Here is a 23,175-nt window from a genome sequence, read left to right as displayed (position 1 = left end):
TCTGTCCACTTTCCTGCTTGTTTGCTTTATACTCTTTCCTTATCCACAGATAACAAAGTAGTAAAGCTTGTATCATATATGTTGAGCAATATATTTTGTCATTTTGTCTGTTTTTTTTTTTTAAAACTTATTTGAGTCAGGGTCTTACTACATAGCCACAGTGACTGGGAAATTGCTATGTAGAATATGCTGATTCTGAGCTTATAGAAATGAGCTCCCTCTGCATGTGAAGTTCCAGGATTACAGGCATGTGCCACCACACCTGGCACTCACACTGAAATTATTTAAAAAAAAAAAAAGTTTTAAAATTAGTAGGCTTAGTAGGCTTCCTAATCCAAAATTACAGTATTTTGAAGTCTCTTCTTCTGTTTCTACTTGATTTGTAAAGGATCTCCTGCCCTCTTTATGAGGAAACAGCATTAATTCTGTAAACTTAAAATACTCTAATAAGAGACAGTGACCTGGAAAAATTTACTATATGTGGTTGTCTGTTTCCACAGCTTTCCCAACCGAAATTACTCCCTGTCTTTCTGTGCTGAAATGTCCCTTTGTTCAGATCATAGCCTCAGACAAGTATTAAGTGGGAGATGGAAGGTCACTGTACCTACCTGTCTGACCTGGGAGAAGATTTGCCATCAGAGAGAATGATTCTTTTGGTGAATAGAAGTCCGTGGTACAGGGGAGTGGGCAGAAAAATCCTTTTTGTTATAGGAGAGTTCCATATAAGCCTTTACTTAATACATTCTTTCAGATTAGCCTCAAAGGGATTGACCAAAACTTCAATTGTATGCTAAAATTTTATATGCTAAGTTTATTTTCTGTTTTTCCAGGTCCTGCTCAATCTGGAATTTTGTCAGATCGTGAAGTGGTAAACCTCTTTCTTCATTTTACCGTCAATCCTAAACCCCGAGTAGAGTACATTGATCGGCCACGATGCTGCCTCAGAGGAAAGGAGTGTTGCATCAACAGATTCCAGCAAGTAGAGAGCCGCTGGGGTTACAGTGGGACAAGTGATCGGATCAGGTATCTGTCAGAGTGTGGGCATGATGTAGAGTGGAGGGGACAGCTAATGGCTAGTTTTTATCCTCTTGTGAGAGGTTGTTAACAAATATTTTATTTAGTTTATAGTTTGCTTAATACAGGATGAGGTCAAAACTGCACACAAAAGAAAAAAATAACTGTTTTTAGAAAATAAGAGTAGGAACAACTGATTTAAGTATTTAGCCCAAGTAAGTAGAAAAAGAACATAGAGCCCTAGAGAAATTAAATAGGCAAGTGAAGAAAGTAGTGAATTAAAAGTAGGAAAGTTGATCAACTCATAATCTGTTTTTCTTAAAAGATTAACAAACCATCCTAGAAGCAGTTCTTTAAATTCATATTTAGAAATCAAAATGCGACTATCATATGCTGAAATTTTTACTTTAGTTCTGGGTTTAACTCTATGCTAATAAATTGAACATCTTGATGGAATGGATCATTTTATAGGCAAATATAAATTATCAAAATTGACCGAAGAAGAAAGCCCGTGTAGACCAATTACCCTGGGAGAATTAAGTTATCAGAGAACTGTCCATTCACAGAGTTCTTACAGGTGAGTTTGTCATCCAACATTCAAGGAACAGTTTCCTCGAGCACTGAAAGAGGAAAATACCATGTGGTTAATTACTGAAGGAAGCAACATTCAGATATGAGTTTAACAAGACACATATTCTAGATGAGCCTTACTATATAGAGGAAATTGTATGTACCCACTCCACCTTAATGGGTCAGTGCTGTAAGAACAAATAGTATGTGTTTGGAGAATCAAGAAGTAGGTCATTAATACAGCTCATCACAGTAGGAGACCACAGGAACAGTAGTTCCAGTAGGCAGTAAGACTCTTGCTGGTTGGGGGGTGCATTTGATAAAAATTTATCTTTGTACCTGGTGATAATATTAATAGGTTAAATTGTTAGCGTTTCTCTAAGAATTAATATAGACTATTGAAGAGAAATTAAAAATCCAGTTAGAGATATCTACCAGCTTTACTGAGTTTCTGTGGTGATTGTTGCGGTCATAAATTAGAGCCCTATAGAACCAGAAAGGAAGAGGCCTTTCCCATTAATTCTGGATCTACATTAGTATATAGCTCTCGGAAGCTCAGTTTTTCTGTAGTAAATATTTTGTACTTTTTCCTTTACCGACTTGAAATTCATAGTGTCACAATTTAGGGGATAAATGGCATATCTGTAGTACAAAGGAGAAATAAATACAGCTGATAATAAAAATTTAAACAGAAGTATTGAAGCTGATAGTAAAATTAGTCTTTGGTATATAGACTTTGGGTAAGACACTAGCAGGCAAACTGAAGTGTACATCTCTCTATATACTTATGTGTCAGCTACAAAGTATGGGCATGTTTATACTTTACATTCCAATATTCATTTTTCCATATCTGAGCTTACCTACTGGCTGAAAGCTATTTGGAACTCAGAAGTCATTACTCATCTTTTTAGTCCTTTTCTGCCAGAGACTTGAGTTGTATGTTCCCAGGCAAACTGAAGCTCTGTCTTCCTATTTCAGTTTTCCTGCACAGGCAGAAAAGAGAAGAACAGGGTGCTCAAGGCTGGGACTATGGACCCAGGCGAAGTGGCTGTTAGTAGGGCAGCCTTGATCAAGTTACTGAACTCCAAGTGAGCTTTTTGAAAAATGAAGATAACACTGTAGAATAAGTTGTTGTAGGATTTAGATCTAAGGTAGAGAAGGGTATATATCTGTATCTTCACATGTAACAAACACATGTATGGGTAGAAAGTTGTGTGTGTGTGAATTTACACACAATTACCAATGGCAACAATAACTGTGTAAGAGTTTCTTTATGTATATGGTCCTTGCCTTTTATGGAAGTCAGTGAAATTGTACTTTGGTTTTTAAATAGAATCTGATTATAGCTAATAGTCACAAACAATTTCCTTTAATGAACTTGGAGCTTCTGGGTTATAGGGATCTGTTCTGTATATCACAGGAATTGTAACATCACTGGCTCTTTGTGTCTATAAACCTTAGGGTGAAGGAAAAAAATAAAGTATTGAAATTAGTTAAAGAATAGTTGCTGCTTAAAATGTGAATTTGGGATATTCTCACCCAAACTCTGATAAAATAAAAAGCCCTCAGTTACAGAAATGAAAAGTGACAGTTAAACAGTAATGTAAACACTTAGTGCACTCATTGTGCACAGAATGACTAACATGATACGGCTCACATATGTACTGCCACAGTACAGAAACCCAAGACTTTACATGTTTAAAAAACTGAGTTATGTTGAGTAAATAACATGCAAGTACATATTTTACTATATTGCAGTAAATTACATATTTATTATGTTGGATATTACTGTGATAGAGTAGAATTAAACTCTGAAATGTCCGGCAAATAGGACTATCTAGAGAACTTTGGCTTGAGTCACACTCTGATAGGGATAAGTTAACTTTCCAAATTACTGTATCTTAGAACATTCCTTTCAGAAGTCCCATGTGTTTGGTAAGGGAGTTGCCTAACAAAATATAGTTAATCTGGGAGAATAAATTCTCTTCTACAAAGAGAGGACCAGCTCAAATATGAAAAAGCACAATGGGTCTATAAGAAGTTTTCTGTGAAACATTGCTCCAGGTCAGAAACCCTGAGGCCAGATGAGTAGTTAGAATTGGATGAAGGAGAGGGAACGACTACCCACTAGGAAATTAAAGTTTTAACAGGAAACAAAAATGAAACGTGAACATACGACAGCAGGTGATGAGGATTATCTGCCTCTCTAAACTTGGAATAAATTATAGTTTGCTTTCCACATGATTAAAGAATTTTATGTCTAAAATCAAAAAATAAGTAACAAATGTTGAAACTTCTTTGGAACAGCTTTACAGATATCAGAAGGCCTAGGAGTGTGCTTTGATTTTTCATCAGTGCTACTTCTGGGATTTATTCTAAGGAAGTAATGAAAGTCTTATAAAACAATTTTGCTCTAAATCACATACTATCATAGACTTAAAAACTGCAGTTAAAGCTGGGCATGGTAGCACATGCCTTTAATCCTAGCACTTGGGGGCAGAGGCAGGCAGATTTCTGAGTTCAAGGCCAGCCTGGTCTACAGAGTGAGTTCCAGGACNGCCAGGGCTACACAGGGAAACCCTGTCTCGAAANAAAAAAAAAAAAAAAACTGCAGTTAAATAACCTAGATTATCCAAGGAATTGGTTGATTGCAGTGAATCGAGAGTTATTTTTACTGTTTTACATGATTAAGAATTTAAAATACAGGGTCTGATAATGATTTTTTTTTTTTAAGGATTTATTTATTTATTATATGTAAGTACACTGTAGCTGTCTTCAGACACTCCAGAAGAGGGAGTCAGATCTTGTTATGGATGGTTGTGAGCCACCATCTGGTTGCTGGGATTTGAACTCCGGACCTTTGGAAGAGCAGTCGGGTGCTCTTACCCACTGAGCCATCTCACCAGCCCGATAGTGATTTTTAATATAGTTCATAGAAAGGAGTTGACAGGATTCACTTCTGGTTTTACAGGATGCTTCAACTGCTTTCCCACTTTTTCTTTTGTGCTGAGGATTGACTACTACAGAACCTAGGCGCATTCTCTACTACCCAGCTACATATCTGGACAGCTTTCTGGTAGGTAGGTAGGTAGGTAGGTAGGTAGGTAGGTAGACAGCTTTCTGGTAGGTAGGTAGGTAGGTAGGTCGGTAGGTCGGTCGGTCTATCGATTGATTGATCAATCAAATTTGGAACTTTGATCTTAATGATTAGCATATTCATGAGAGAAATTTGGGTAAGTATAGCATAGAATCAACCATCACAATAAAAGTAGTTATTTAGGTTACAATCCTTTGACTGTACTGAACAAATCCTACTTGAGTTCCTCTTCAGTTCACATTAGGTTTTATGGACAAAGAAGATGACATTTTCAAAATTGTCTTTTATGATAGGCTTTTTTTTTTTTTTAAGTAAAATTCATTAAAAGTAAAATACTTTTAAAAAGCTATCACCTTCAGAATATGAACACTTAGAGAATTGTTTCTGTTATTTTGTAATGGGCTTTTTTCCCACAGGTTCACAGTTAACAGAAGAATCTCTGTAGTTGGATTTGGTTTGTATGGATCTATTCATGGGCCCACAGATTATCAAGTGAATATACAGGTAATCCCCTTCTCTGTTAGCATCCTAAGATGCAGCAGCAACTTTTCAGTAAATACTGTCCTAACAAAAAAACAAGTTTCATTGTCATTGTCAAAGGCATCAGGAAGCATCAGTAGTATTTTAAACCATATCTGTTTTGTGGTTTTTATAAAGTAGAAATTTCAGTTTGGGGAAATTTAGGTCCTTTACAAAAGTATTAGCATACCAGAACTACCTTGTGTTTTATTTTGACAGAGTCGCACCAAGGATGGTCTGAGCTTGCCATCCTTCTTTTGTCTTTGTAGTACTGAAACTACAGGTGTGTGCCACCATGCCTACTCTGGCCATTCTTTAGGGCGGCTTGGCCTCAGTTCTTTGAAATAGAGCACTAATATGGAATTAAAAAGACCATTAAACACCTCTTCTCTTCCATCCTTCCAAGAGGTCTACTGCCCTCCCTTGGGTCACATACCCTGTCAAGTAAAATTATTTTGGAAAACAAATCATTTATGAACTATGTAATGATCTACATCTATTTTATACATAAAGTATTAAAAATAAGAGAAAAGGAAGTAATACATGTTTCAAGGTTTTATCAACAAAACAAAAGCATGCTTTATAAATGCTAACCACTATATTCTTTTTTAATAGTAAAATCTTTGAACCTTAAATGAAATGAATGCTTTTAAAATGTTGCTATTTTTGTATTCTTTGTGACTTAAAATAATTTCTGTGACAGCCAAAAACAAAGGAAAAAGTTATTTTATGCTGTTTTTGTATATGGGATTAAGTATGTCTACATATACAGAGGTACATGTTAGTGTACATGAGCACATGTAGAATCCAGAAGAAACCTTGGGTGTCATTCCTCGTACCATCTACCTTTATTTGTAGACAGTCTCTCACTGTCCTAGAACTCTGTAGAGCAAGCTGGCCTTGAACTCAGGGAAACTTAATGAGAACTTCATGCTTGTGTAGCAGATACTTTACTCACTAATCCATTTCCCCAGCACCTGCTAAGTTTTATTAGAACCACCTTGAGGACTTTTTATTTTCTTAAGTATTTGTTTTATTTTGTGTGCGTGTATAAGTGTATATATGTGCACTGTGTGCGTGCACAAACTTGAAGAGATCAGGGGAGGCAATGGATTTCCTGGAAAGTGGAGTTAGAGACAGTTGTGAGCCATCATGTGGGTACTGAGAACTGAACCCAGTCCTCTGAAGGGACACTAAGTTTTCTTAATTGCGGAACCACCTCTCCAACTCTTAGGTCCTTATCTCTGAGACTTGTGGCATAGAAAGGAAAGTCTGGTGTTGTAGACAGAGATGGCATTTTCTATGTGAAAGTTCGTCTTTGTGTGCTTACTTTGTTTGAGATACATTGTACCTTTCCTCTGAAGCAGGAGCCATGCACATATCAGGAGACTGCTTTGGCTCAGCTGTATTAACAGATGATGGTACTAGAGACTTGTGTAACAGAAGGGCATTCTTGAAAGGTGATCCATATCTCTCTCCCTTGCCATTAGTTATGTGGATTATTAAGGAAAGATAGTGACTCTTAGGACAGTAGCAGTTATATCACATACACACTCCATCTCAACTCCCTAAAATTCTATTGTGCAGCAGTACTGAGAAGGAAGTAATGTAAATTGATGGTAACCAACACAAGAAGGTGTTGGAAATGACTCTGTGTGCTGATAATGACAACTCATAATGTTATGACCTCTTTTTATATTGAACTGGTAGTAGATATTTGAACGGTATGTTCTGTTCACTGAGTGTGGTGGTGGACACCTCTATTCCCAGCCCTTGAGAGTTCCACTCCAGCCAGAACTACATAGTGAGACCTTGTCTTTAAACTTGGGAAGGAGGCAGGTTATATTAATAAATGGTACGTGTCTTAGTTTTCACAGACTGTACACGCCTGTATAACTAATGCCTAGTCAAAGAAGACAAAGCAACATCTAGAACTCTTAGTGATCCTTCCACCCTCCCTATAGAGGAAACACTGTTCTAACCTTAGCTTTAGGTCACTTTTGCTCATTTCATTATTGTTTGCTGGAATGCTGGCAGAAAGGCAGGCTTGTAAGGGTAAGGGTGCCCCTGCATACTGTTCCATGGATGGACACCCTCCTAGTCACTCCACAAGCTATGGCTTGAGCTCTTCAAGCTGTCTTCCAGGAAGCTTCAGCCCTCTTTAGCAAACGTAGTTAACTCTCTGTTGTTCTTTCATCTCAACTGGCACTGCCAGCATGTTTCCTGTTGCCTGGACCCTCCTGGAGGTTACCACTTGGCACATACATACGGTAGAACTAACTGAATTTATTCACAGAATGACAGTACATTTAAGGACATTTTAATTTCAGTAAATAGTGAAGCTGAAAGTGTTGAGATTATTGTAGGGATAAGACATGTCTAAACAAGGAGGACACGGGGTTGGGGATTTAGCTCAGTGGTAGAGTGCTTGCCTAGCAAGCGCAAGGCCCTGGGTTCGGTCCTCAGCTCTGGAAAAAAAAAAAGACAAAATAACAAGGAGGACACATTCTTCCCCTCTAACATCACAAGGCCACATTCCAAAGTTCGTACACCAAACTCGACTTTTCTGTATGGAATCCTTCTGTAGCCAAGCCTGTTGCTTAATGTCTTCCCTGTTCTTGTGATGTATGAGTTACAGAGCCATTTTCTGATCATCTCATGCTTTAAAAATATTTGATAATTAAAGATAAGTAAAGTTTACACTATGTTACAATTTCTAAATGCTTCATATTCTTTCCCACAAGACTTACAATTTAACTTAAATGTAACTTCTCTTTTAAAAATCACAGATCATTGAATATGAGAAAAAACAAACCTTGGGACAGAATGATACTGGGTTTAGTTGTGATCAGAAATTCAACTGCTTGTGGACGTTGTACATCGTGGTGCGCACTAGGCTCCGCACCACGATGTACAACGTCCACAAGCAGTTCATGGGCCCACAGATTATCAAGTGAATATACAGATCATTGAATATGAGAAAAAACAAACCTTGGGACAGAATGATACTGGGTTTAGTTGTGATGGGACTGCTAACACATTCAGGGTCATGTTCAAAGAACCTATAGAGATCCTGCCCAATGTCTGTTACACAGCATGTGCAACAGTCAAGGGTCCAGATTCTCACTATGGCACAAAAGGACTGAAGAAAGTAGTGCATGAGACTCCTGCTGCAAGCAAGACTGTTTTCCTATTTTTCAGTTCCCCTGGCAATAACAATGGCACATCAATAGAAGATGGACAAATACCAGAAATAATATTTTATACATAATCTAGTGTTAACCATTCAGTCTAATCTCAAAAGCATAAACAACTGGCCACAAATAGTTTGAGTGTCTTGAGTATTTATAATTACAAATTAAGAAACATTTCAGTTTCTTAGAANTAAAATAGTTAATTTAACTCTCTGCATGATTCGAAGCAAAGAGAACCAGGTTTGTGTGTAAATTGCCATCTTTTCTGCTTCGTCTTGTGTGAGTTCGTAGATCCGCTGACTCGTGATCTTTCAGTAGTTTGGGAATTGAGAGATTCTTGTCATAATAGCAGATGTGGGTACTTGTTTTTTTTTTTTTTAAACTTTTGTTTAACTGTTTTGAAAGTTAGATGAGATGGGTGAATATTCCTACAGAATTCTTTTTAACTCAACTAATTTCAGAAAATTAAGAAAACTGACTTTATATTTGGGGTTTTCAAATATGTGGTCATTACCTTTTTGGAATAATGCTAAAAGTAAGCGTAGAAAACACTCAAGAAANGTTTCAGTGCATTTACAGGAAGGTATTGTGTAGCAGTATAGACGTGTACCCCACAGCACTGTTTAGAGCTGGAAGTGGAGTCTGTATAAATTCACAATGTGATATAAACAGATCTAAGAGGTGATCTGAGATGGGTTCTTTATCACCCCCATCCCACTAAGCCTGTCCTGGTGCTGCCAGTAATCCAGGTGACTGAGATGTGACAGATGCCAACAGATGACCACTGCGGCACTGCAATGCCCTTACACAGCAAGGAGGGGACAGAACACTAAGATCCCTAACAGCTGCNTTGAATCATAAAGCTGTCCATGTCCAGCCAGTCACTCCTGCTGAAGAGGAAGGAGACTTTGTGTCACCTACATAGTTCTACCCAAGAAGTAAAAATGCTACAGTAAGAGTGGATCAAAAGGATATTTGGCAGTGTGACATTTTACATTTTTATATAAAGCAGATTTTTAAAATACAAGTAAGATAACATTTTCCCCTTGAAAATGATTATCTTACAAAAAAATAAACCTTGTATAATTAAGCTTAAGGTATATCAGTCTGTCAGATAGTTGTGGGGAATTATTAAAAATAAGAATTCTTTTAAGTATCAACTTAAGAATTTTTCTAAATAGGATATAAAAGTTTTCATCAAAAGTAATATTTTGTATTTTCAAGAGGGCAGGGAGGTGATGTGTTGGTGGCCAGGATCTCTTGAAGTTGTTGAAGAACGGAAACTGTGGTACCATGATCTTGTGGGTCTAAGCCTCAGTTAGCTGGAATGCCCATGAAATGTGTGATTCTGCTTAANTGAAGAGAAGTAAAGACTATGTAGTAACCATTCCTTAACCAGTATTACATGCCAGAGGTAAGTTAGTGCTTTCTGACAATTGGGGCATTCACATGCCTTGTGCTTTACTGAACAACTGTAACTGAATGTAGTCATGAAAGGTACAAGATATGGAACCANTCACTGACATTGGGACATCACCTGGAATTTTTAAAATAAATTTATCCTTTTGTTTACCTATGTTTTTGTCACCTCTCTTTTTCTCTAAAACTTGAGGTAATACTTTAGAACAAAAGTTCCAGTTAATTGGTTTAGCTTTTATGCACTTCTAATTTTAACTAATACTTAGAGAATTGGGCAGGGAATATAACTCAGAGGTATAGCAGTTGCCCAGTGTAGTGATTTGAATGAAACTGCCCCCTGTAGGCTCATGGGAGGGTAGCACTATTAGAAGTTGTGGCCTTTGCACATCATCATGCTTCCCACCATGAGAATGGACTGAACCTCTATAAACAGTAAGCAAACCCCAATTAAATGTTTCTTTTATAAGAGTTGCCTTGGTCATGGTGTCTCTTCACAGCAATAGACCATTGACTAAGACACCTAGCTGGAATTCCATTCCTAGTTTCAAAATGCCAGTCATTGCAGCCTGAGTGATTACTGTGCACTGACTGGCCTATGCTCTAAGTCTTTTGCATACATTCTTGCTTGTCACTGCATCATTGTGCATTGGTATTATAGTGCCCAAACAAAGAATTTAATAATTAGGTTACTGCATGGTACTGGGTACAATTTAAAGTAATTTTTATGCCCCACACTATTGAGCAGGAAAAATGCTTCGTTAGAGTTGCCAAAACAGCCAGGCAGTTGTGGTGACACCTTTAGTCCCAGCACTGGAGAGACAGAGATAGGTGGGTCTTTTGAGTTTGAGGCCAGCCTGGTCTACAGAACAAATTCCAGGAGAGCCAGGACTACACAGAGAAACCCAGTCTTAATAACAAGAAAACAACATAGTGTTATATAGTATTACATAATATATCAAGACATATAATACATATATACATATATAAAACAAAACATAGTGTTATATAGAATTATACAATTATATATTTTCATTAACCTGTACCTACTATAGAATATCAATAATTTTAAAAGTATTTCTTTAAAACACTCCTAATCTAGTATCTACCCAACAATTTAAGATGAACTATTTGCACTTTCAAACGTATTTTAGGTGAACATGAAGTTTTAGGAAGACATACACTTTGAAAGGGAAAATGCTTATAGAACAGTAATGGAGAGTATCAGCGTCACTTACTGTCCTCTTGTCCTGCTCTGCCTTGTTCTCACATTCAGAAGGCCAGAGAGGGAACCACAGCATTTATTCTTCCTACATGCCAATTTTTACATTGGGTTTCTGCCATTTGGATTACAAACCCCTGTTCTTTCCATTGGGGCAAGAAGCTGTGTGACAGATTGACCTGAGGAGGGATCCTGTTCTTTCTAGCTGGTGATGAGGTATTCTGGAGGTACCTGTGGAGAAGGCTGATGGATCCCTTAGAGGACATTTCTTCCCCCTCCTTTACCCATCCAGCCATATACCAGGCACCATCAGAAATTCACCAACCTGTGTTCCCTCCCTTAAAAAAATTGTCAAGTCTCTAGAGCAGTGGTTCTCAACCTTCCTAATGCTGCAACCTTTTAATACAGTTCCTCATGTTGTGGTCACTCCCATTGATAACATTATTTTTGTTGCTACTTCATAACTAATTTGGCTACTGTTATGAATCGTAATGTAAATATTTTTAGGGAGAGGTTTGGCCACGGTGGGGACCCACGCTGGTTGAGAACCACTGCTCAAGAGGCTATCATTTCACCTCAAAATTCACCAAATTACTACAGTATAATTTTGGCTCCACTTTGTGCCTCTATTTGTAATTTATTTCAAAAGAAATAGGTGTGGTGTGGTTTAACACCTGAATCACCTGAGTCTTAAGGCTTTTGCCACTTTCTCATGACCACACCACATAACTTGTCTTATGGAAATGGTGTCTCTGGGAGAGTAAGCTGAGACATCCCATTCTGATCCCAACCTTTAGTGGCTGTTTTCAGCACTCACCTTCCAGTCTCACCCGTTTGTGAATCTGAACGCTGTGGCCCTTTGACATTTGTCATATTCTCTTCCTCTCCTCTCCCTGGCACAGGTCTCTGATGCTTTGGTTATGTATTCAGGTCGCTCCTTAACTATTCCACTTGGATGTCTCCAATCATTTCAAACAATGCACCCTAAAAACTCCCCCCTCGGACTGCCACAACTGCTAGCCCTAGACTCGGGCATCTTCAGATAATCTTTTCCCCATCACAGATCATTCAGGTCCCAAAGATCCTCAAAATGGTTACAAGCCATCTCCCATTTAGGTAGCACCTCTTCCTACTCTGGGCACGTACCATCTATACTTTCTAACCTAATTGGACAAGGCCAGTCCCTAACTTTAGCACTTGCATTGATTTGCCTCTGCTCCAGTTTCACGAGCGGTTGTATTCCACTCCACAGTGGATCTCCTCTCCTTGCACACTGCCCTGTGCGAGTTGCCATGGTGCCGCGTTGGGCAGGCGAGCACTGAGGCTGGCTGCTCTTGCCAATCCTAAGGATAGGTGACAGCTTTCCCTCTGCTGACAAAGATGGCTCACCAATGGAGGCTGGCAGGTTGCAAAGGAATGAAAACAGCGCCATCTCTGGGCGAGGTGGCGCTCTTAGGTGCGGGCCGACGCGCACGCCGTTTCCGCCCATGACGTGCGCAGGCGCACAGAACCCTTCCGCCACGCTGCCGCCCTCCATGGCGCCTGCGGGGTGGTTGGGATGCTGCTGCGTGCTGTAGGTCGCTGTGCTTGGCCTCTGTTAGATTCCTGTGTGGTTCCACAATGCCTAAGAAAGCCGGTGCGACAAGCAAGGCCAGTGGCAAGCCTCGTGTTATGGAGAGGGTGGGCCACGGGACTACACTGGCGGGGAACAGACGCAGCGCCTGGAGGGCGGAAGACCTCCCTTCGGGTCCAGGTCTGAGACTTCCTGGGTCGCACATTAGCTCGCCCTAGGATGAGTAGGCTCTACCTGGCACCCGCTGGCCACCGTCTTTGCTCCTTCACTCTGAGGGTTACACTTCCTGGCAGGCTGTGCGTTCTGCCTCCCAAGGGTGGTATAGATCATTTCCTTCTGTCAATGAGACCGCACTCCCTCCCCCTAATATCTCTTTGTTTTCTGTCGCTGTAATCCCAGCCCCTTGAAATCAGGGAGTATGAATCCTTATTCCTCTTCATACCCACTGTCCGCATACTGTCCTGGAAGTTGTTTTCTGTTAAGTTGTTAGGTGGCATTTAAATGCCAGTGGACTCCTAACCCAGTCTTGAGCTTTAGGATGCATCGGATATAAAATCTTAAATAGGACACATACCTACACACAGAGAGTCTCTCTCTCTTCTCTCTCTCTCTCTCTCTCTCTCTCTCTCTCTCTCTCTCTCTCTCTCTCTTCTTTCTGCTTTATTAGTATCTGCTTGTGGGGAAAGTGAATTAAATGCTGACCAGAGAAAGCATTCTTAACAAGAGAAAGATGTGGGGCCAAAGCCAGGTCTTCCAGTGCAAACACTGGTTGGTGAGAGGCATGATGGATCGTGGAGGGATATGGGAGGAGCATGGTGGTGGCTAGTTCCTGGATGTAGGCCCAGTTTATCGAAGGTGAGGATAGTGATGGCTGAAAATAACTTAAGTATTTTGTTACCTGTAAAATTGTGTGTCATTTTAGGGTAAAAACCAAACCAAGGAACCAGAGACAGCGCCTCCTGCTGCGGGGCCTGTAACAACTGATCCTAAAGGTTTTGTCACCATAGCCATTCATGCCAAACCCGGCTCCAGACAAAATGCTGTGACAGGTATGTCTGAGCACTGGGTGGGATTTAGATGTGGATCAAGCAGCTTCTTTATCTTCTTTTTGCCTTGTTAGCTAAAAGTTTATACTGTTACTGTAAACGGTATTTTTTATATCTGCGTTTAGAGGCATTCTATAGTCTCATATATGTAAACATTCTATAGTCTCATATAAAGGTATTTGAAAGAAAATGTACAGTATTTAATACCAAATCAGATGGGATCTGTGTTTCTTTTCCTTTTTAAACATGTGGTGTTTTGGAGGTGGGCCTGGTCATATATGCCAATAATTCACAAGTACTTAGGAACTGAGGCAGGAGGTCAGCTAGAATACAAGACCCTGTCTCTAAACAATAAAGTGTCTAGGAAGGACACACTAGGAGATCTATGTATAGCTTAGACTATTCGTAGTTATTCCTGTTCCAAAGAGTTTATAAAGACACTGATGGGAAGAGATTCTTTGGTTTAGTTTAATGATCATTAACCTAAAGAATGGAAGAATGCCTGAACTCTGAGACCCCTGACTGATTCCTGTGTGAAGTTAAAGTTTGATCTGCATTATCTTAGGAGTTTTTCTTTTCTTCTCTTTAATTTAAAAAAAAAAAAATTATTTATTTATATTAGTACACTGTAGCTGTCTTCACCAGAAGAGGGCATTGGATCCTATTACAGATGGTTGTGAGCCACCATGTGGTTGCTGGGAATTGAACTCAGGACCTCTGGAAGATCAGGCAGTGCTCTAACCACTGAGCTATCTCTCCAGCCCCATGAATCTTTACTTTCAAGATAAAGTTTTTTTGCCAGGCATTGGTGGTGCAGGCCTTTTATCCCAGCACCTAGGAAGCAGAGGCAAGCAGATCTCTGAGTTTGAGGCCAACTGGTTTACAGAGTAAGTTCCAAAACAGCTAAAGAAACTACACAGAGACCCTGTCTCAAAAACAACTATCAAACACTGCATACCAAATTATTTTTTATATTTTGAAAATACTACATCAAAACCATAGTGCTAGGTAGGCCAGGTTTATGCTCATGTCCTGTTGTCTTCAATCTTTGCCAGATAAGATATGGATAATTGTAGCCTATGCTGGGCTCAGACTTACCTTCTGCCTCAGCCTCTCAAGAACTAGGATTATAGACTTGTGCCCCAAGCCCAACCTTTAGCCAGCATTTCCTAAGTCAAAACTAAGATGGAATCAACTATATGGGACATATGTATATATGTACATTATTTTTAAAAATTAGAACAACTAAACTCTTCTATCCAACATGGCTCGATTTCAAAGATGCTAAAATGAAACGCTGCATCTGAGAGGTGATGGGAGAGCCTTTTACTGACGTGCTCTTGTGGAATATATCGATGACATGGCTGAGTGACCTCAGATTCGGGATCAGCACACGCTCATTTGCAAACTACTTTGAGTAAATACTTAGCTCTCCTAAGAGCTGTGAAGTGCTACAGGTCATATTACCTAATGCCAATTGTGTCACCTGTAAAATAGGGTAATAATGGAACTAAGTTACGGTGAAGCCCTTTAGGGAGGCTCGTATGCTCTTAAAAGTAGTGAAATTACTACATAAATGCTAAACGCATTGACTATTGAAAGCATCTAAGATACATATCTCCAAAGGGAGGAACCTAGCCAAGCGGTCGGCTTCTCCTGATGTGAAACCTGCGACCCTAGAGCTGAAGCTGGCTCCCCACTCCCTTCCTAGAGACTCTTCCCATTCAAAGCCGGTGCCTAGTTGCCTAAATCCAAGATGCTCTCTAAGACTCTAGACCTGTTTCCATAGGGTTTTGTGGGTGTGTTCTGTAACTGTAGATAGGATTTCTCTTTCTCGGAGTATATGTGTAGTCATTCAATTCAGTCCTTGTCTGTGTGCAAGAGACTGAGCCTAGCTCGACAGTTAGGAGTTGAAATCCTGTCCCAAGTAGATACACACTGCTTGATGGTTCTTTGCTCCCTGAGGGAAGGAAGCCCTTTACGGGTGGGGTTCATGTTGTTTCTTCCTAGATCTGGGCACTGAGGCCGTTGGTGTGGCCATCGCGGCTCCTCCATCCGAGGGAGAGGCAAATGCAGAGCTGTGTCGGTACCTTTCCAAGGTCTTGGACCTCAGGAAGAGTGATGTGGTTCTGGATAAGGTGGGTCTCTCTTCCTTAAATTATTGTATGTTGATCATTGTCTTAGTCAGGGTTTCTATTCCTACACAAACATCATGACCAAGAAGCAAGTTGGGGAGGAAAGGGTTTATTTGGCTTACATTTCCATACTGCTGTTGATCGCCAAAGGATGCAGGACTGGAACTCAAGCAGGTCAGAAAGCAGGAGCTGATGCAGAGGCCACGGAGGGATGTTCTTTACTGGCTTGCTTCCCCTGGCTTGCTCAGCCTGCTCTCTTATAGAACCCAAGACTACCAGCCCAGAGATGGCACCACCCACAAGGGGATTTCCCCCCTTGATCACTAATTGAGAAAATGCCTTGCAACTGGATCTCCTGGAGGCAATTCTCCAACTGAAAGCTCCTTTCTCTGTGATAACTCCAGCTGTGTCAAGTTGTCACAAAATTAACCAGTACAATCATAGTTCTTATTTTCTAAAAAAGGCTTTCATTTAAAAAAGCCAGGCAGTGGTGGCACACGCCTTTAATCCTAGCACTTAGGAGGCAGAGGCAGGCGGATTTCTGAGTTCAAGGCCAGCCTGGTCTACAGAGTGAGTTCGAGGACAGCCAGGACTACAGAGAAACCCTATATTGGAAGAGGAAAAAAAAGAAGTTATATGTGTCAGACCGTTTTGCCTGGGTGTATATATGTACCACATGTATACCTGGTGCCCTCGGAGGCCAGAGAGGATATCAGATCCTCTAAGACTAGAGTTACAAATGGTGAGCCACCATGTGGGTGCTGGGAATCAAATCGGGGTCCTCTAGAAGAGCAGTCAGTGCTCTCAACCACTGATCCATCTTGTTAGTCTTGTAAAGCCAGGTTTTAAAAACTCATTCATTTAAACGCAAAAATGTAATTTCAGTCTCCTCTGTCCACACTGCCTCTGTCCATTTAGAGACTGCCCACTCCTTATAGACCTTCATTATGCTCACTTACAATATGTTTCCATAAATTCATAACTCCCTACTGTCAGATTAATTTGGCCCACTTCCTTCAAGACATCACTGCCGCAGACCCCGAACTCCGACCGGCAGAGACGGGGAGAAACGACACAAACGCCAAGGAAGGTTCCAAACAGATTTCTTCTTTATCTCTCTGAGCAGTTTTTTCCTCTCCCTCTCACAAACAGCTTTCTCTAACCCTCTCCTGGCTCCAACCAAACCCAACTGGCCTCTTCAACTGCTTGCTCACAACTGAACTGTTTACAGCCTTTTCCCACAGCATTCTCCTCTCTCCCTCTGGGGCACATCCTGTTTTTCTCAGTCCTCTGAGCTCCTTCACAACATTCTCCCCCCTGCCCGGGGTGCATTCTGTTTTCAGTCCTCTGACCTAATCCCTCCCCCCTCTCCTAGATCCAGTCAGAGTTCAGCCACGGCTCTCGGTGATTGTCCAGTAACTCAGAAGGCAGTACAGTACAGGATCGTCCATACTGTACAGGATTGTCCGCACAGGCTCAGCAGGCTCAGGTTCTTGCAGCCAGGGAACACGGGGCTTACCCGCTCCCCACATAGAGTTCAGGCTCAGGCTCTTGACAAACAGGGACCACGGGGCTTGGCACACCCGCTCCCCACACATCACTATACTGAAAAGACTCTAAAATGTTTGTCATCCACAGTAAGGAGCTCTCCAGGTATCTCTGACCCCACAGTGTTCCTGCCCACTCAAGGGCGCTGCTCATGAAGACAAGCTAGTGTGTCAGAATTGCCAGAGAATGACTTTCAAACAAGCCCCTGGGCATCTCTGTAGACATGCTGAAGTAGAGTCTGTGTGTAAGCGAGTGGGCCAAGTTTATGTGTATAAAGCTCTGAGTGTATTTCAGTGCTGGCCCCTGCAGTTCACATCTGGGTGGCATTTAAAGTCCTTGATTGATAAAGTACACCTGAATCCGTATGACCTGGCCCCGTTCTGCCTCCGCCAGCCTGTGGCAGAGCATGTCTGACCTTGGCAGTGTTCCTTGCTTACATTAGCATGAAGCACATCTCACTCTTCCCTTCGTACACACGGTCCATCTAGATAAATTCCTGCTCCAAGTCTGTTTTATAAAGGACGTTTTTCAAATTAGTCCTTTTCTGAGAGAGTTTAAAAGAGTTTTAAGAGAGTGTGAAATCACATGTGGTTGATTTTGTTTGAAAGTTTTCAGAAATGTGTAACAATTTATAAAAGAGCAATTTATTTATATTTGTGTTAAAAAAGCTTATACTGAGTTTCCATATTTAATTTTTTAAAATTATTTTCCTATGTAATTTAAACAAATTACTTGAAACTAGAATATTGGCCAGGCATGATGGGAAGTACGTGTAATCCCAGCACTTGTGGGAGACAGACAATATCAGGGGTTCAAGTTCATACGTGACTATATATTAAATTTGAGCTAATCTGGGCTACATGAGACCCTGTCTTAAAGAAAGACAAAAAGACTTAGAAATTAGCACATTGTAAACATTCATTTTGAAATTTTAATGCCAAACTTTTGTTATAAAACTTGAAGTAGAAAAGCAAAAGCACTGGATAGTTGTAGGAACTTTTCGTAAGGTAGAGGCATGCAGGGCCCCTGGGGGATGCGCTGCAGCGGGGACAGGGAGGACTGTCACCTCTGCCAGTGTTAGGATGCTGAAGGTGTCTTTTTCTTTCTGGCTCAGGGTGGTAAATCTCGGGAAAAGGTGGTGAAGCTCTTGGCCTCTACAACTCCAGAGGAGGTCTTGGAGAAGCTGAAAACAGAAGCTGAGAAGAAATAAAGGCGAGGAGTGGTATGCACTTCCTTGTGGGGTTCTCATAAGAGTGGAGGGGCCACAGAGGAATTTGTACAGCGGTGCCCAGATGTGGGGAATGGAATGCATAGATAAGATCTGACTAAAATACAAGGAGAAAAATCTAAGTCTATACATTAAATACAGGCTCTCAAATTCCTCGCTATGGGAGCTAGAGAGACGGCTCAGTGGTTAAGAGCACTTGCTGCTCTTCCAGGGGACTTGGGCTCAGCTCCCAACCCTGATACTGGAGGGTTCACATATTCCAGTTCCAGGGTGTCCTGACATTCTCTTCTGGCCTCTGAGGTTACTTGCAGACTTGTGGTTCATGTGTGTACATTCTAGACACACACACACCTTTCAAATCCCTGAGTGCAAACAGCCTGAAATATATTCCTCTAATTTCATGGGATTACAAGGAAACAGCTGCTGTCCGTGATGGAGCGTCTGACCTGCAGGCACTGGGAGAGGAGTTGAAGGTCACCGTGTGGAGGAGGACAGGAAGCCAGCTCCCTGCACTTCTAGTGAAGCACCTTTAGCCTCATAGCTCCACAGTGTTTTGTGGAGTTCTGGGGTCTTCTTAATCAGTTTACAACTGGAAAACCTTTTGTGCTGCTTCTGTTTTAAGTTTTTGGTTTTTAAATGCAAAAGTGTTTTCTTTATATCTTTTAAAGCTCTCTGGAACATTTTGTGGGAAAGTAATCATGAAAACGTATAACTTAATGACAGTTATTTTTGGAACCTTGTAAACTTTCAAATCTAGAAGTTCTTAGGAGTCTCCAAAGATCTTAAAAGAATAAAGAATTATCTGGAGCAATGGCTAGCAGTTAAGAATGCTTACTGCTCTTGGAGAGGACCTGAGTTCAGTTCCCAGCAACCCAACATGGAATGGCTCACAACTGCCTATAACTCCAGTTTCAAGGGATCCAATGCCTCTGGTCTGAGGGCACCCACACTCATATATTCATACACACACACCTGCAGAGATAGAGCCAGACATATATATAATGAAAAATAACTTAAAAAATAAAAAATTATAATGATGCTGGGCAGTGGTGGCACACGCCTTTAATCCCAGCACTTGGGAGGCAGAGGCAGGTGGATTTCTGAGTTTGAGGTCAGTCTGGTCTACAGAGTGAGTTCCAGGACAGCCAGGGATACCCAGAAAAACCCTGTCTCGAAAAACAAACAAACAAACAAAAAAGTTCTTTTCATTGTTTGTAAAGCCCATCAGAAATCAGTTGGGAGTGTTTCCTGCCGTTCATGAAGCCTTGGATTCAATCCCCAGCATTGTGTGAACTGGGTGTGGGAGTGGGGGGGTAGTGTGGGAGTGTACTCTTACAATCCCAGCGTTGTGTGAACTGGGTGTGGAAGTGCACTCTTACAATCCCAGCGTTGTGTGAACTGGGTGTGGAAGTACACTCTTACAATCCCAGCGTTGTGTGAACTGGGTGTGGAAGTGCACTCTTACAATCCCAGCGTTGTGTGTACTGGTGTGGGAGTGCACTCTTACAATCCCAGCGTTGTGTGAACTGGGTGTGGAAGTACACTCTTACAATCCCCACACTCTGGAGCTGAGGGCAGAGGATGAGAAGTTCAAGGCGATCCTTTACATAATAGAGTTTCATATCAACCTGGGACACACTAGATTGTATAGATAACATGTATATATTGCTCAATAACACATGTATATGTATGTATAGCTGAAAAGATAATACATCTTATATATTTGACCTAAGCTGTAATACTTTAGATTGTTGTTTTTGTTGTTTCTGAAACAGGATCTCATTATGTGGAACTTACTATGTAGCCTTGTGCTCTTTCTGGTCTAGCCTCCCAAGGTTTGGATTACATACAGACATGCACAGTGTGCCCAGCCAAGTTACAGTAATGTAGTAAATGACAGAATTACTCTGATTTGTAGTTTGTGCTTTGCCGGTAAGTACATAAGAAAAATATATCAATCACAAAATCCACAAGAAATACCGATTATAAAAATGCTTGATGTAAAAGTAGAAATTACTCCTCGGGAGGTAAGAATAGGCAGGAGGCTCCAGAGCACAGCGCCTCTCCTTAGAGACCCAGCTGCCCTTTCTCGTAGGATGCTCTTCTACCTCATTGCTTCTGAGTCCTTGTTTCATGTGGTGTGGACTAGAGAACTTTCCCATTCTTTCCCACAGTTCCACTGGGTGTCAAAAGGCATTTCACCTGAGGCCTTGTGTGGCTTACTACAGGATAATTCTCATGGGACAGACACACATTCCATCCACATGTCAAGTGGATGTGTTAACATGCTTACAAAATGAAGCGGGAATTTCTGGTTTCGTTGGAGATTCAGTTGTGTCATGTGATGTTTTTCTGGAAATTGTCTTATGAGAGGATATTTGGCTGAAGCAGACATGGGAGGGGATGGATGTGTTGCTGAGAACAGACACATGCTTTTCTGGAAGTTGCCTGGTGAAAGGGCATGTGATGCTTTGCTGAAGAGAATGCCTGAGAGGCATGTGGTGTTTGGAAAGAGTATAAGTATAACCCAACAGACAGTAAATGACACTCTTGCATTGGTTCGCCTTGCAACTCTTTGTTGGTCTTCATTGTGCTTTGCTGACACTGGTCTTCACCGTTGACACTCTTACATTGGTTCTCCTTTGCTTTCTTCCATGATCTTCACTTGTGACTCCACAGAGAGAAACGCACCAAAGAACTCCTGGTGGTATGCTGGCGGCTCCCACAGCCTCATACCAGTTGGCGGAACCTTGCAGTTTCTTCTAGATCAAGTCACTGCTACTGAGTTGGTGTTTTGCCAATGGACTGGACTGCTGACAACGAAGATTGGAATTGCTCCAAAGAACTATTTCTGAACATGTCCATAGCCGCTCTTTCCTATTTCTTGTCCCCTACCTCTGGTGTGTAGTGGGTTAGAAGGGAGGTTAAAGCATTAATGAACCATAATTAAAGTAGGTTTTGAAAAAATCTAAGCCTACAACAAAATGCACAGGTGTCCTTAAGGGACTGTGAGCAGCTCGGCCATGTCCCAGAAGGCCCACTTGCTTTCTGGAGTCACACCAGCTTTATTCTCAGGCCCATTGCACAGAGGCAGAGAGCCCTGGCTCTGGGTTTCACACAAATGTGAGACCCTCTGTTGGAAAGCTCAGAAGAGCTTTGGTGTTTGTTTTCCAGAAGTTCAGCTCCCTTCTACCTCAGGCCAGATCAGATCACATGAAGTTTCTAAGCTACCCTCTTGGCAAGAAATGCCAACCCATAAATAAGTAGCCAGAACCAATGAATATGAAAGATTTATCCTAAACATTGTAGCCAATTAAGGTCCCTCCCAGAGCTGGAGAGAGGATCTGCATACTCTGTAGCAAACTAGTGGAGAGAAGTGGATACCAGAATTAAAAATACCAAGAATGGAGGAATCAAGAATATAAATATCGCTGGGCGGTGGGCGAACTTGGGAGGCAAAGGCAGATGGATTTCTGAGTCCAAGGCCAGCCTGGTCTACAAAGTGAGTTCCAGGACAGCCAGGGCTATACAGAGACAAAGTGAGTTCCAGGACAGCCAGGGCTATACAGAGAAACCCTGCCTCAAAAAACCCAAATAAATAAATAAATAAATAAATAATCTCTCTTATAAAAAAAAGAATATAAATATCAAGAATAGGAACCAGCAGTTTTTACTATAATAATCTTTTTTAAAGATTTATTTATTTTATTTATATGAATACACTGTAGCTGTCTTCAGACACACCAGAAGAGGAATTAAATCCCTTTACAGATGGTTGTGAGCCACCATGTGGTTGCTGGGAGTTGAACTTAGGACCTCAGGAAGAGCAGTCAGTGCTCTTAACTACTGAGCCATCTCTCCAGCCTGAGTGTGTGCTTTTTTGTTGTTGTTTGTTTTTTTATTTTGTTTTGTTTTTTTTTGTTTTTTTTGAGATGAGGCCTCACCTTTTTGCCCAGACTAACTTCACATTGCTGGCTTCAAGTTCACCTACCTCAGCTCCTGAGTGCTGGGACTACAGGTGTCTACCACCCACCAGCATTATTTAAGTGGCATATTTTAACAAGGAGCTTTGCCTAATATTTTAAAAAGAAATATAACTATTTCCTAACAAGATGCATCCCAATAAGCATATAGGTGGTACAGGCCTATAATCCCACTGCAGAGGGTCTGAGGCAGGAGAATTGAAAGTTCAAGGCCAGCCTGGACTGTGTGGTGAGTTTTAGTCAGGCCTGGATTAAACAATGAGAGTCTACCTGCAAATAAACAAGTAAACAAAACAAAAGGTACGTCATAGAACTGGTCCAGGGGCTGTATTCAGGATGGACAGTTCCTTCCTTGTTCTTCAGCAGTCAACAGCTTCCTGTCCTCACTGATGGGAACGCTTACTTGCCACAGACGGCCGGTTAGGCTGCTCTCTTCAGCTGGACCCTGAGCTCACCTCAAGGGTACTGCAGTAGAGCCAAGTACAGGGCACAAACTCTAGTCCCCACTGGCCTTTTCCAGGTACTGTGATTCTGGCCTGGTCCACACCCACTGCTCTGAGCATTCAGAAAGGCCGGGGACAATGCATTTCTTGTCCCACACTGACCTGGAAATCCTGGCTTTGCCAGGGC

General features: G+C 41.2%; 2 protein-coding genes across 4 annotated transcripts in view; both read left to right on the top strand.

Moving 5' to 3' along the window:
• Btbd1 (BTB domain containing 1) overlaps positions 1–9,970 on the top strand; it is a 34,056-nt gene extending 24,086 nt beyond the window's left edge. The window contains exons 5-7 of the mRNA XM_021194219.2: positions 831–1,023; positions 5,098–5,185; positions 8,166–9,970. Of these exons, the coding sequence (XP_021049878.1) occupies positions 831–1,023; positions 5,098–5,185; positions 8,166–8,471 (587 nt within the window). The 3' untranslated portion in view covers positions 8,472–9,970. The remainder of the gene's footprint in view (positions 1–830; positions 1,024–5,097; positions 5,186–8,165) is intronic.
• Positions 9,971–12,559: 2,589 nt separating this feature from the next.
• On the top strand, positions 12,560–22,026 carry C1H15orf40 (chromosome 1 C15orf40 homolog). Of its 3 annotated transcripts, none has more exons than XM_029547699.1 (5): positions 12,560–12,785; positions 13,528–13,654; positions 15,662–15,789; positions 18,449–18,556; positions 21,242–22,026. In XM_029547699.1, exons 1-4 carry the CDS (start codon positions 12,591–12,593, stop codon positions 18,542–18,544), a joined length of 546 nt encoding a protein of 181 aa, XP_029403559.1. In that variant the 5' UTR covers positions 12,560–12,590; the 3' UTR covers positions 18,545–18,556; positions 21,242–22,026. The 3 variants fall into 3 exon arrangements, with proteins under 3 accessions (XP_029403559.1, XP_021049907.1, XP_029403545.1); XM_021194248.2 differs by lacking the exon at positions 21,242–22,026 and adding an exon at positions 18,976–19,415 and having other exon boundaries at positions 12,560–12,682; XM_029547685.1 differs by lacking the exon at positions 21,242–22,026 and adding an exon at positions 18,976–19,415.
• The last annotated feature ends 1,149 nt before the right edge of the window (positions 22,027–23,175 follow it).

Source organism: Mus pahari, chromosome 1 (genome assembly GCF_900095145.1).
Source record: "Mus pahari chromosome 1, PAHARI_EIJ_v1.1, whole genome shotgun sequence".
NCBI classification, from domain to species: domain Eukaryota; kingdom Metazoa; phylum Chordata; class Mammalia; order Rodentia; family Muridae; genus Mus; species Mus pahari.
Note: the sequence above shows the minus strand (reverse complement) of the source record. Positions and strands in the feature narration are given on the sequence as shown.

Excerpts from the sequence above, each read along its gene's own strand:
- C1H15orf40 (XM_029547699.1), top strand. The coding sequence starts at position 12,591 with ATGCTGCTGCGTGCTGTAGGTCGCTGTGCTTGGCCTCTGTTAGATTCC. Across the intron at positions 13,655-15,661 it reads CAGACAAAATGCTGTGACAG|ATCTGGGCACTGAGGCCGTT; the intron begins GTATGTCTGAGC and ends GTTTCTTCCTAG. Across the intron at positions 15,790-18,448 it reads GTGATGTGGTTCTGGATAAG|GGTGGTAAATCTCGGGAAAA; the intron begins GTGGGTCTCTCT and ends TTTCTGGCTCAG.